The following is a 12,209-nucleotide window of genomic DNA, read 5'->3' as shown; positions in this document are numbered from 1 at the left end:
AATTAGAGTTGTTGTTTTTATATTTTTATAAGATACATACATATATATTGGAGGAAAAAAAACTATTATAATCTATTGAACTGAAAATGTTGTGGGTCATTTGAAAAGGCATTGTAGTATTGATTCTGTTGAGTAATTTACATAATTTAATAACAAGTTAATGCATACAAAAGGCTCCATATGCGAGGTTAACTTTATACATAGTACGTAGTATATTCATTTTAGTGGCAAAGATGAATGACTGAATTCCGGTTTATTACCTCAGATGTGGCCAAAGTGAAACAGTCTAATCGCATTATATAAATATAAATAAAAAATACGGACAAATCTCACAAACAGCATTCCCTACCTACCCCAAATGGAGCCATTAAACAACTTTGTGAACTAATTTTAGATGTCAAATGCGGAATCAACAAGGACATTTCACATTACATTAATTTATTAATGAAAATGTGCATGTAGAAACATTCTCAAAAGAGCTGATGTTATTCTCACGATAAAACAAAACTAAAATCTCGAATATTTTTCACTATGGAACATTTGAGAGTGCTTTTAAATCATAGGTACTAGGTAATACGTGCAGTACATGGCACTAGTATAATGACGGACGCTTCCCAATCGTGAGCGTCCGATGACGTCAGAACAAAACGCGTCACTTAGACGCACGTCGTCCGAACGCCGCCTTGTAAAAAGAGCGTTCGAAAGGCGTCCAAAAAGCAAGCAGGCTTCACCGCAAAGCCTCTCGAGCCACTCACCTAAAGTCCCACAATCACGAGTCTTTACCTACGAATTAAATGCTAGAATATTGTCAAAGAGTATTCAAAAATAAATCAACAAGTCTCCCACTCATCCATAGCTATTGAGATGGTACAATAAAAATCATTGTTGGAACAGTTTGCCTCTGCATAGTGGAAAACAATTATGTAGAGGGAAGGTTGGATACAGCAGAGGGCATATGACTCCATGGAAAACAGTAATCCAGACTCATTTTTATCGTGCCACCAGTTGGAATACGGAATTAAAAGCGGGTCAGACCGAGAAGTAGGTCCCAAAGAACATGTTTCCGGGGAGATTTTACCATGCAAATCCTAACCGGAGGCAGAATCATCAGAAAAGGGCGCAAGTGGGTGAGAGGGAAAAAGAGAGAGAGAGAGCCCAACATGGAAGCATCTCGGGTGCTAATAACAGCGGATCTACTGAATGGTAAATGGCTAACATTGATGCCTCCTCTCAAGTCTACAAGCAAAAAAAAAAAACAATCATTTATCATCCAAAAATATTCAAAATTAGGATTAATTCTTTTACCAGCTGCATGTTTTGGCTGGCTCAACAACGCCAGCTAAAAGCTTGTGCACAAATAACAACAACAAACTAATAATCAATAAACTCAAGTAAATAAGTTAACATAATACAACATAAGTAGTCAACAACTTACCCAAGTAGGGAAGTGTACATATAACAACCACTCCGCAATTGGGTGGCGACCGACTATCAATTCTCAACCTAAAAAGAGAGAAATAGAATTTAAACTTTTTTTTTTTTTATTTGGTCAAAAGGTTTAGGAAATTGTCAAAATAATTGGCTTGTGAAATGTCCATTTTTTCCCTTACCTTGTCCATACTTACTCTTGTTTAGTATTCAAGAGATGGTACAGGTCCAGCTAAGTCATTCATTCATTCATTAAAAAAATGAGTTCATGAATTGTCTATCAGGTGTGTGTTTGAATAGAAATAAGAATTTCTGACCGAAATGACCATTGTGATCAAGTCTCGACACGTTGCAGCACACAGCAGAAGTCCAATCCCGGCAAGACGCATAGTCTGAGGACAGGTCGGGTATTCCTCTGCGAAACTCCACACAGCTCAAAAACAGATGGCCAGGTCACCAGAACCAAGAGGAAAGTGGAGGATGACGATAGGGTTCTGGCCAGAAAGAAATTGAGACTTTGTGAAGTTACCGAGGACTCGTCTTCGAGTTCCTCAGGGGACGACGGTTGGTGTGGGGGACATAACACTTGGCCCACGTACATTTTTTAACAAGAAATCACGTTCCATGTGTGGTTCTCATAGAAATTGTGCTGCCTCCGGAAGTGGATCCAGAAGCAGGTAACCAGGCCAAGGGCAGAGAAGAAAACAACAACAATGATGAGGTCGCCTCAGGAGTTTGCTGGGGTTAGTGATACACTTTCAATTAGGAAAACAACATACAAATGCAAAAGTCGAGTAGAGTAGAGTAAACATTGATAATGGGGAGTCTAAAACCTTTGTAAATAAGAAAACTAGGAATTGCTGGGTTGTTATTCCACTAAGTTGCTATGTGGCTGATTACGGGTGAGAGCTATTCAACCATTGATTGTCCACTTGGCCTGATACTTTGACGGCCCTAAGTGAACTCAAGCAACCCATCTTCCTTCGTTCGCTCTTTAGCTCAACTGGAGCTCAAATATGTGCAAGGGAGACTTCTAGCTAAAGGAGGCGGTGGATCTGTATTTGCCGGCTATCGCAAAGTAGACATATTTCCAGTGAGTATGACATACATGCAAACTGGGCTCATTCCCAAAATTCTTCAGATGGGCCCTATGAATGTAAGAACCCATTGTGTGACCGCATTGATGAAACTGTTCTGTAGGTGGCCATCAAGCACATCCCAAAAGACAACAGTTTAAGTCTACAGGTAACAGATCAAATCAACACTTGTTTCTGTAATGCAATCTGGTTATTTACCTTGCATCTGGTGTTTCAGAAAAATAAAGACAGGGTCAACATGTCCTCAGAAGTGGCAGTTATGAAAAAGTTGGCTAAAGACATGCCCGAAGGTCGATCACCGTACGTCACCCTGCTGGATTGGTACGATTTGGGCCAGAAGATTATTCTGGTGATGGAAAGACCCATTCCTGCCATGGACCTCACTAATTACCTGTGCAAAAAAGGAGGGAGCCTTGAGGAAAGTGAGGCTAAGGTATGTTAGATTGTGGGAGATTGACTGCAAACATATTAAGGATTCATCACCCTGAGTTGGTAGCCAGCCAATCACCAAACAACCATTCATGCCAACATTCATACCTAGGACATTCAGACCTATGACGGATGCAAGAACTGTTGTCTGGTCTTTGGTCACTTTTTACAGATAGACTTGGCCTGAAGACAGCAACTTTCTGGAATGATGATAAAAAAAGATAATTAATAAGACAGTTATAGAAAACACAGAATTTGGTGTTTTTTTTCCCCACAGGTCATACTTAAACAGCTGGTGGATGTGGCTCTAAAACTTCAAGAGCAGCGCATCTTCCACCGTGACATCAAAACAGAAAACATCCTAATCGAGGGAACCCCTGATGGTCTCCACGTACGTATCATTGATTTTGGACTGAGCTGCTTCACCAACGAACGATCGCTCTACAGACTCTTTTTCGGTAAGGCTTACGTGCGAGAAAGGACTTGAACGTGAACGTTGAACCTGAACCGGGCGTTCCAGGCACTCCGACACTGGAACCCCCAGAGTGGCTTCGCCATCATTCTTACAGGGCCGGCCCCACAACTGCGTGGCAGATCGGAACGGTACTCTTTGAGATCCTTCATGACGGTGTGGACTTCCAAACGGAAGACTTCCTCAAGGAGGAGATCAGAATTAGCTCAAACTTATCAAACGGTAGGAGAAGTGCTCTAAAATATGACATGTCTATTTAAATTGATTGTTATTTTTTGCATTTGTGGCACTAAGGTTGTCGGGATTTCCTGAAGAAGAGTTTGACCGCAGAACCTGAAGAACGGCTCACCCTGAAAGAGCTTCGACGTCACCGTTGGCTGAGCGAAACCCCAAAGAGATCATCGTAGTAAGAATGAAGAGTGCTGGGATGAAAGTAGGCACAAAAATGTCATCCATCATAAAAACTGAATGCCATGAAATGAGGGTTCTTGTCTAGCTACCTTTTTTTTGTTTTTACTGACCACAATAATACATGGTGGTAACACTTTATTATTGTCAAATGTGGTGCAATAAATCATTTTCATTACAGTGAAAAATGTATGAACATTCTTACTTTCTGTAACCGCTGACAACCATGTGGAGTGTTGATGCACGTGCATGCTAAATATGCATAAAAATACAGACATCTTCAAAAAATTCACAAAGGAATGAACCTGGACATTTACATAATCTCACCAACACTAATTGTACATTTATGTGGCAATTTCTTTAAGAAATTGGTTTAGCTCATTGTCTTCCATTGACAGTGATAAACGTCTAATACGTTTGTTGACAGTACAAACGGATTGGTCGTCTACTAGAGATAAATTTAAATTCATGGCAGATGGATGAAAAGATTTAATGATTGGACGTTGATCATCATCAATGGCACTTAAGAGATTTAATTGTAGTATCATATAAAGATTAATGCCATAGTAGCTTTTGCCAACCAATAAGGATCATCATCATCTGTAGCTATAATCAGAATAAAACAACAAAAATCGGTATTTCACGAATAAATGTTTGGTCCTGTGAGTGGTTCAAAATGAGGTGCAAAAAGTTCGAACTGGCTCAACAATGGAAAATAGAAAACAATACGTAGCATTTTCTAAAGCAGAAAATGTTTGCAGTGGTGGGAAGATTGTGTGACAACTGGCCTAAGGCTAATAAAACATTTTCATTTTGCATAAGACTGTGGGAAAATGTACAATAGTTTTACTTTTGAGAGACAGTCCTTTGTAATTTGGTCATTAAGAATAGCGAGCTAATATCAAATAACTGGTCGTAGGTTGCTGTGGAAATTTTAAAAGTGTCTAACTTTGACTTGGATCAATTACAACATTAAGACTTAAGGATGGAATGACTGACATACCACACTAGCAGAAGAATTTATCGTGTGAAAGAAGCTGTAATGGGTCTAGTGGGTCAGAAACGTGATCACAATATCAATAATATTAACTAGAACATTTACCTTCTGTTTTTTTAATCTACTTGGAGGAAATCTATGTCTTGCCTCCATTTTGAACAGGACATTGGCGCTGAGGTTGGATAATGGCAACGAAGTTCAGTTCTTCAGCACAGCGTCATATGTCTGGTACACATACTGAGAGACCTCGGGGGCCCGACACTTGAGAGACAGCTGAGGGGGAAAAGTCACATTATTGGATGTCTGTCATCGACAATGGCACTGAAAGAGTTAATAAAGGTTTTGTACCGTGTAGTTGGGGTTTCCTGGCTGAATGCGCAGCTCGGCCAGGATCCAAATTCCGTTGGTGAGTTTGAGAGACTGGTAGAGCATATCCTGACCTTCCACGTTCCTCTTGGCAATGGTGTAGATGTTGTTATTCTGCAGTCTGCCGGACACAGTGTCTGAAAGAGGGGTCAAATGGGGTAAGGTGCAAAGTTTTTTTGAAATTGTGAAGGGTACGTAAAAATAACACTATAGAGCATCTTTTGCGAAACTGATTCAGAATACTACATAGTATGTAAAGTTAAGTAATAGGAGTTCAACATTATTTCCACTTTGCATGCTCTGGATCAAACAACAATTGTAAGCTAGTTTAGACTATTCTACCACAAGCCACATCTACCATGATGACACTAATGAAATAGCTCTTTTGGGAGCTCCAAATTTTCACACTGGGAAACTAGCATGGGCAAACAGCTATTTTGTAAAGTAGACTATGTATGAGTATCATCAAAAATGTGGATTTTTCCTTCAGGTTGAAGAGATGTATCCTATAAGTGGCATGTGGGCAAACAGAAAGGAAAGAAGGGAGGAATTATTTTCTTTAAGTCTTTCATTATGACTTCAGCCCTTGACTTCTCATATCCATTGAAAAGTTGGTTGGTTTTTTTTATTGACTTGATTGTCAATTGTAACCATTTGCTGTACCTACCGGCATTTAAGTGGCACTCCTTTATCTGATATTGCAGTTCATTTTCATTTGGAATGTCTTTCCAGGTGGCAAGGAACACCTGTCGCTCTGAGGACAGAAGAGACAGGATTATTAGAAAAAATGACTGGTCAATACTGCTAATTCTGTGGAAACTGAATGTATGTGATAACCCAAAAATGGATCAAAACAACAAATAAACCCAAATAACTGATTGGGCTTAGAGATGAAACAATAACAAACCCATTTTTCCGTCTTCGACAAAGAATATGTTGAGAGGGATGAGGACGCTATAGTAAAATACATCAATGCTGTTCTTCACAGCAACCTGTGTGCAGAGCAGAAAATTGCATCCGTTTATTATGCCGTTGATTTAATCCTCACTTGGGTGTATATTCCTATACCTGGAGATTGTTAAGAGGGTCCATCTTCATAACTGGTCCAATGGTGTTGATGGGCAAAGAAACGTCAATGGCCTGGCTGGGCATCAGTGGAGTATGCATGGGCAATGGACTGGTGGGGATCATCCCAAAGCTGTGAAAGGCCATACATATGTAAAATATGCAGCTTTGTAATCATAGTTACGGGTTCAAGTGGGGAAACCTAACCAAAGCGTTTATTGACCTGTTCTTGTTGAACTGGATAGCAAAGTCGGTCATGTGCTGCAGGGCCTTGTTGGTGAAGGTCATGTCCATGTACATGTGGCCCTGGCGACGAGAAAAGGTTCCAGAGATCTCCAGTCCTTTGGCTTTAACTGCAGGCAGCCACACCTTTGAAAAGAAATAGGAAAAAAAAACACTGTAAATTGAATAAAAGTCAAGGAGTTTTTTTGTTTGGTGGTAATTTTTATAATACAATTTGGATAATGACCAAGTGTGACCAAAACTACAAGTTTTCTGCCATTGAACTAATTAACATTGCATTTAGAAAAAATATATAATAACAATTTTGAAGGCAACTTCATTTTATTTATTTACCGAATTTTCCGCACCATAATGCACAACTAAAAGACTTTTTCAAAATATAATCTGATGTGCTTTATAGATGGATCAGTATTAGTTACTCAAGAAGGTCCATCTAGTGGATGTATAATGCAACCACTATTACTAAGCCTTATATATGAAAAACAATTTTGAAAGAGGGCATCAGCGCTGCACATTATAGTGCAGAAAATACATGTATTTTAAGACTCACAGCTTTCGGGGCGACGTAGCCTCCGGATGTGATGGCCATTCCTGTAGAGAGCTCAAACAGGTCATTCAGTCCACTGCTGCTGACGGCCGGAGGTGCGGGAGTTGGTGATGGAGCAAAAGTGCTCGGGACAGACGATGGGATGAAATTTTGACCCACCTGAAGCAACAACATTATGGCAAGTGAGGAAGGGGTGAAACTGGGTGATTTTATGTTGTTGTCACGAACGCGGCAGTAACAAATATGCCAAAAAAAGATGGTAACAATCACAGAAGAAGCTCAAGCAAATGTTATTTGTGTCACCAAGGCCTTTGTGAGAAGAAGATGTGAGCAAAGTCAAATGAGTGAGGCAAGTGTGACTTAGCAAGTTTTGGCCCATTCACGGACTATACATTCAGGCTAGATCTTCAATTAACTCACTGATCATCTGCATCAGATGGCTTCAATACAGGCCAAAATGTGCCAAGTGTTAGCATAGCGAGCGTGTAGTTAAATTTCAAGAAAGGCAATTTGACTATATGGAGTTGAAAAGCGACGGAGCATGCAGCCAGACAGAAGGGGCTTGGACTTACAGCTGGACTTCCCCCAACACCGCCGCCTAGGTCTCCCCCCAGCTACAGGACAGAGAAGGAGCAAAAAGAGAGAAGGCCCCCCCAAAAAAGAGCATCCAAATATGACAAACAGACCACACAATAAGACAAGACAGAAACTTTTCTTAGCAACCGCAAGCCATCAAGAGGAATCTTCAATCACTTTGGGGGAAGAAAAAAAACAATGACTTGCATACTACTAGATTATCCAAAATGTCCCCATAAAGATAAGGTTGTTGTTTTTTTTTGTCTCATGTAAGAATGCACACATTAACCAGAAAATATCAGTTGATGATCATAATTGGACCGTGCAGCTAATACTTCACTGTAGGTTTCTACTACAGGTACCTTTAAGATCCTAGTTTCTGTATAAAGATTGTTGTCAAAGCTCACCAAGCTGTCCAAACCACCCCCCAGGAGGTCCACCGCACCCATCTGCATGGAAGAGACCTGGGGGACATTGACTGGAGGCCCCAGATCCAGATTAAGAAGGTCGCCCAGCAAATCGCCCTGGCTGGGAATAACATGTGGTTGATCCATGGCGGCAGCAGGCCCACCACTCACCGGACTCTCTCCTGTCTCAACACTGTAGGTAATAGGACAAAACGGTCGTCAAGTTTGTAACTTCTTAGCACCCAAACGCTGTGCCAGAAATATGTCAACAAAGAACTTCCAGTGTAGGAGGATTGAGGGAATAAAAATGCTCAGAAAACAAGAAAGGGACATGTGCAGAGAGATTTGCGTGAACCTGCTGTGTTGAACAGGGAGGTGTTTGCGGTGAATTCCGTGGCTCCCTTCCACAAAGGCGCTGGGCGGTTTGTGATAGACGGACGCCAGAGAGCCGATGTGGCAGATAAGCTCATCCAGCAGGGTGGGCTCGATCAGATCAGTCTCTTCTGAGATAAGGGGCTTCTCGGACAGCACTACCTCCTTAGCGGTTACCGGGTCCGTGGACAGCAGGCGCCAATAGATGTAACCCCTGTCACGGAGGTCAGGGTTGTCTGAATCCTGTGGAAGATGACCAATAGGATTAATTTGAACTGGCAGAATAATAGGATGGATGATGATGTTGTTGTTGTTGTTTTTTACCTGTGTGGCCAGGCTAAGGACCTGCTGAACCAACTCCTGTGTCTCAGATGGCTTCTTCAAGAAGAGCTTGACGATGGCGGTCAGCAGAGTCAGCTGCACCTGGGTGCTCTCATCATGGAAGCCCTCAAGGAAGCTTTCCAGCAGCTCGTCAGCATTGTCAATCCTCTCGGCATACTCGCCCACGATCCAGATCATGGCGGCGCGAGCATCGGGCTCATCCAGGGAGTCTAGGTTCTCGCAAAGGGTGGCAATGATGCTCTCATACCTGTAAGAAAACGGGATTTTAACCCTTTCCATGGCACTCATGAAGCTTGTCGGCTGCCAATGACGGCGCTAGGCATTAAATATATTGAATGTGTTAGTCGCGATATTTCCATAATTTAATCATTGTTCAAAAATCGGTGGTAGTGGGAATTTATAAATTTTTTGACTTAAGTTATGCAAAAGAAACATACTTGTTGGGGTACTTGCGGAAGATGTCTCGGATGACCACAATGGCCTCCTGCACGACATAGTTGACTTTGGTCTGGATGAGGTCAAGCAAGGTGCTGACGCAGCGTTCGGCCGATTGCTGGGAATGGAAGTTTTGGTCATTATTCAGAAACTTTAAAATCTGTCAGAGCGCCTTCACTCAAATACCTCTACTTTAATGGCACAACGGCCAATGGCACGGACAGCCTTGCGCACAAAATCAACGTCCACCTCTGTAGCGTACTCCTTCAACTCTGCCAGTACCTAAAAAATATTGAACATGGAGCATACAACTGTCAGCTATGATTGAACAATACTGACAACAAAAAAGTTAGGTGTGTTTTTTTTCCTGTGTATAATACCTGGGCAATATTTGCCTGAGAAGCCAAGCGGATCATGATGTCCAGTTTTTCCAGTTTTACATAAATGGGGTCGTTGTACTTGACAAAGAAGACTTTAATTTCTTGTTTTAGGATTTCAGGCCTGTACAAAAATCAATAAAATGAACTCATTGTCTACTACTGGTGGCATTTTTTTTTAATTTAAACTCACAGCAGAAGAGTTTAAATGCCCAAAAGTCACACACCTTTTCTGGACAATGAGGTTGATGTTTCTCAGAGCTACATACTGGACCTCCGGTTCACCGGAGAGCAAAGTAACCAACGGTGGCGATAGCTTCTTCAGCAGCGTGTTGTAGTAGTCGGAGTCTTTTGGCAACAACTCCAAGAACTTCATCAGAACCTTGACGGCAGAAAGGACTACCGCAGAGTTGGCGTGCGATAGCCGTGGAGTGACGCGCTCGCAGATGCTTGTGAGGAAAAGAAATGTTTTGAGTTGGGAATGAGAAGAAAAGGAATTAATCCTATGCTGAAACATGTGTTACCTTTGGGCTTCACGTTCGTCTTTGGGGTTGTAGTTGGACAGGCAGTCCAGGATGAAGATTTGGCCCCACTCGGTACACTCGTTGAGGGCTGTTAGAAGCTTGTTGATGTTCTGGGGGTTGAGGTCAAGCAGGTTGCTGTTTGGGTGAGACTCGCTGATCTCGGACAAAGCGGCAACTGCGTTAGCAACAACCTAAAAATGATGGAAAATGATTTTCAGGAGTTTTTTGGGGGTAACGTAAATTCCGTCTTCATCTGATTACTATATTGAGGGAATATTCAGTTCGCCAACCATAGGATTGGAGTCTGCGATAAGATCTCTCAGAGAGTCCAGGAAGCCTTGGTCCTCCACCATCTGGGCATTGATATCGTGAAGTTTTGCCACGCACACCGCCGCCGTCTTCCTCACGTAAGGGTCCTCGTCTTTCAGGCATTTCCTTAGGGGTTCGCATAAGTACTCTGTAATTTTGTCCACCCGGATGCAGCCCATTGTGCGGACGGCTAAGGCCCGGATGAGAGGGTTGGGGTCTTCACAGTCCTGGAAGATAGCATTAGAACCATTAAATAAGCATAATCCCATTCAAGGGGAAAAAAGTACGAATTTGAATTTATATTTATTTGACTTTACTTTGACAAAGCTGTTAACAGCCATGATGGCCATGTCTGGCTGGTTCTTGGCGTAGTTCATCAAGTAGAGGTAAACCAACTTCTTCAGTTCGAGGTTGTCCGTCTGCATGCAATTGACCACATCTGGGAACAAAGAGCTGAAAAAAGACATCAAAATGAAGATGATAAAAAATATATTTTTAAATGATGTTAACCCATTTGTTAGGGCTTTACCTGACATCCTTGCCAACAGTCATAGCAGCAATGACCTTCTTGACAGCCTCCTTTCGCTTTTCCTTTTTTTCATTGTTGAGCTCAGCTTTCAGCTCAAAGATCTCCCCTGCAAAAAGTTTGATTATTTGAATTTACGGCTTTGGTGACATGGAAATCCAACGGCAGATCTGGGGATTTTTTGGGGGACATTTTTATATTCACCTTTTTTATTTGTTGTGAAATATTTGGAATCCGTCATGATGTTGATTCTTGTAGACTGCATAAGAACAATAGAACATACATTTAACACCAGGAGAAAACTACTGTTCATACACGTTTTTTAACCGAAGAATGTGTACTTTTATTCAAGTGACAATTTTATATCGGACCCCTGCATTCCATCTCATTTGATGTACCCAATGATTTGTCCAATGAGACTGCAGGGCTTGTTCCGCATATTTTCGATCGACGTAGCATCTTTAAGTCTTTCACGCTCACAATTTCATCAATTATAAAATTATTGAAAATACACCACAAATGAATGAACGGCATATATATGGGATGTTATAATGCACAGTTTGACGGCTGACATCTCCAGATGTTTGCTAATGCTAACTAGCTAGGCAGCTCTCTGTTCTAATTGATTGGCAATGCAATCGGAGGCAAACAAACAAATTATAGCAAAACATGTTTTTCATATCGTCGTTGCCATTCATACCGATCCAACGCTGATGAACAATTCCCTCAAATCAAAGTCAAATGCGGCCTAGTTTTCATTGCGGATGCCAGACAGTAATACAAATTCGTGACTACGTATGCAGACTGGGGTAAAAGTGAAATACAAGAGTAATATCGTCACATCGTGATAAAGGGATCGCGTTTACATACCAAACCGAGTGATGGATTTCAATATTTTGATGGCACAGAGCGAAGGTTGGTCGGAGGAAAGAAGATGAAGAATCGGTTACGGGTGAGACGTTCACGGACGACTTCCCCTTTGCGCTGACAGTCGAGGGAGAAGCGATGAGTGCAATAAACAAAAAAAAATAAAAGAAAATTCAGCATGGGTTTTTACTCAGATCTTTGTTTACTTTTTTGTTTCTGTTTTTTTTACGTTAATATAGGTAAATTAGTCTAACACTGTGATTTAGGGTTTCGTGCATGCACATATTTTCTCTGTTATTGAACGCACCATGTCATTGATAAATGGACTGATTGACTGTTATGCTTTATGGTCCATTATCATTGAGAAGTTTAGTTCCTACTTTCATCCAAATTATTTATTATGATGAAGAATAATTTTAATA

The 12,209-nt window shown here is 41.3% G+C and overlaps 2 protein-coding genes across 5 annotated transcripts; one reads left to right on the top strand and one right to left on the bottom strand.

Moving 5' to 3' along the window:
* Positions 1–771: 771 nt before the first annotated feature.
* LOC144212546 (serine/threonine-protein kinase pim-2-like) lies at positions 772–4,016 on the top strand. 2 transcript variants are annotated; one of them, XM_077740510.1, is made up of 9 exons: positions 772–1,203; positions 1,784–1,992; positions 2,070–2,171; positions 2,427–2,521; positions 2,629–2,673; positions 2,743–2,958; positions 3,232–3,412; positions 3,475–3,648; positions 3,721–4,016. In XM_077740510.1, exons 1-9 carry the CDS (start codon positions 1,058–1,060, stop codon positions 3,831–3,833), a joined length of 1,281 nt encoding a protein of 426 aa, XP_077596636.1. In that variant the 5' UTR covers positions 772–1,057; the 3' UTR covers positions 3,834–4,016. The 2 variants fall into 2 exon arrangements, with proteins under 2 accessions (XP_077596636.1, XP_077596638.1); XM_077740512.1 differs by having other exon boundaries at positions 1,071–1,203; positions 1,768–1,992.
* On the bottom strand, positions 3,958–11,947 carry LOC144212536 (AP-2 complex subunit beta). Of its 3 annotated transcripts, XM_077740496.1 has the most exons (21): positions 11,791–11,947; positions 11,125–11,179; positions 10,924–11,029; positions 10,712–10,847; positions 10,376–10,621; positions 10,086–10,276; positions 9,789–10,010; positions 9,565–9,685; positions 9,371–9,466; positions 9,187–9,302; positions 8,732–8,996; positions 8,391–8,650; positions 8,036–8,228; positions 7,625–7,666; positions 7,056–7,211; positions 6,486–6,631; positions 6,266–6,395; positions 6,105–6,189; positions 5,865–5,951; positions 5,180–5,334; positions 3,958–5,104 (listed from the first exon to the last, which is right to left on the bottom strand). In XM_077740496.1, exons 2-21 carry the CDS (start codon positions 11,159–11,161, stop codon positions 5,030–5,032), a joined length of 2,865 nt encoding a protein of 954 aa, XP_077596622.1. In that variant the 5' UTR covers positions 11,162–11,179; positions 11,791–11,947; the 3' UTR covers positions 3,958–5,029. The 3 variants fall into 3 exon arrangements, with proteins under 3 accessions (XP_077596622.1, XP_077596623.1, XP_077596624.1); XM_077740497.1 differs by lacking the exon at positions 7,625–7,666; XM_077740498.1 differs by lacking the exons at positions 3,958–5,104; positions 5,180–5,334 and adding an exon at positions 5,377–5,703.
* Positions 11,948–12,209: the final 262 nt, after the last annotated feature.

The sequence above is a fragment of the Stigmatopora nigra genome, chromosome 19 (assembly GCF_051989575.1).
Source record: "Stigmatopora nigra isolate UIUO_SnigA chromosome 19, RoL_Snig_1.1, whole genome shotgun sequence".
NCBI classification, from domain to species: Eukaryota; Metazoa; Chordata; class Actinopteri; order Syngnathiformes; family Syngnathidae; genus Stigmatopora; species Stigmatopora nigra.
This window is presented reverse-complemented; position numbering and strand designations above follow the sequence as displayed.

Coding starts and splice junctions, on each gene's coding strand:
- LOC144212536 (XM_077740496.1), bottom strand. CDS start 11,161: ATGACGGATTCCAAATATTTCACAACAAATAAAAAAG. Junction 8,997..9,186: donor TTCCGCAAGTACCCCAACAA/GTATGTTTCTTT, acceptor GTTTTCTTACAG/GTATGAGAGCATCATTGCCA. Junction 5,105..5,179: donor CAGGAAACCCCAACTACACG/GTACAAAACCTT, acceptor TTTCCCCCTCAG/CTGTCTCTCAAGTGTCGGGC.
- LOC144212546 (XM_077740510.1), top strand. CDS start 1,058: ATGTTTCCGGGGAGATTTTACCATGCAAATCCTAACCGGAGGCAGAAT. Junction 1,993..2,069: donor GAGTTCCTCAGGGGACGACG/GTTGGTGTGGGG, acceptor TGGTTCTCATAG/AAATTGTGCTGCCTCCGGAA. Junction 2,172..2,426: donor CGCCTCAGGAGTTTGCTGGG/GTTAGTGATACA, acceptor TTCGCTCTTTAG/CTCAACTGGAGCTCAAATAT.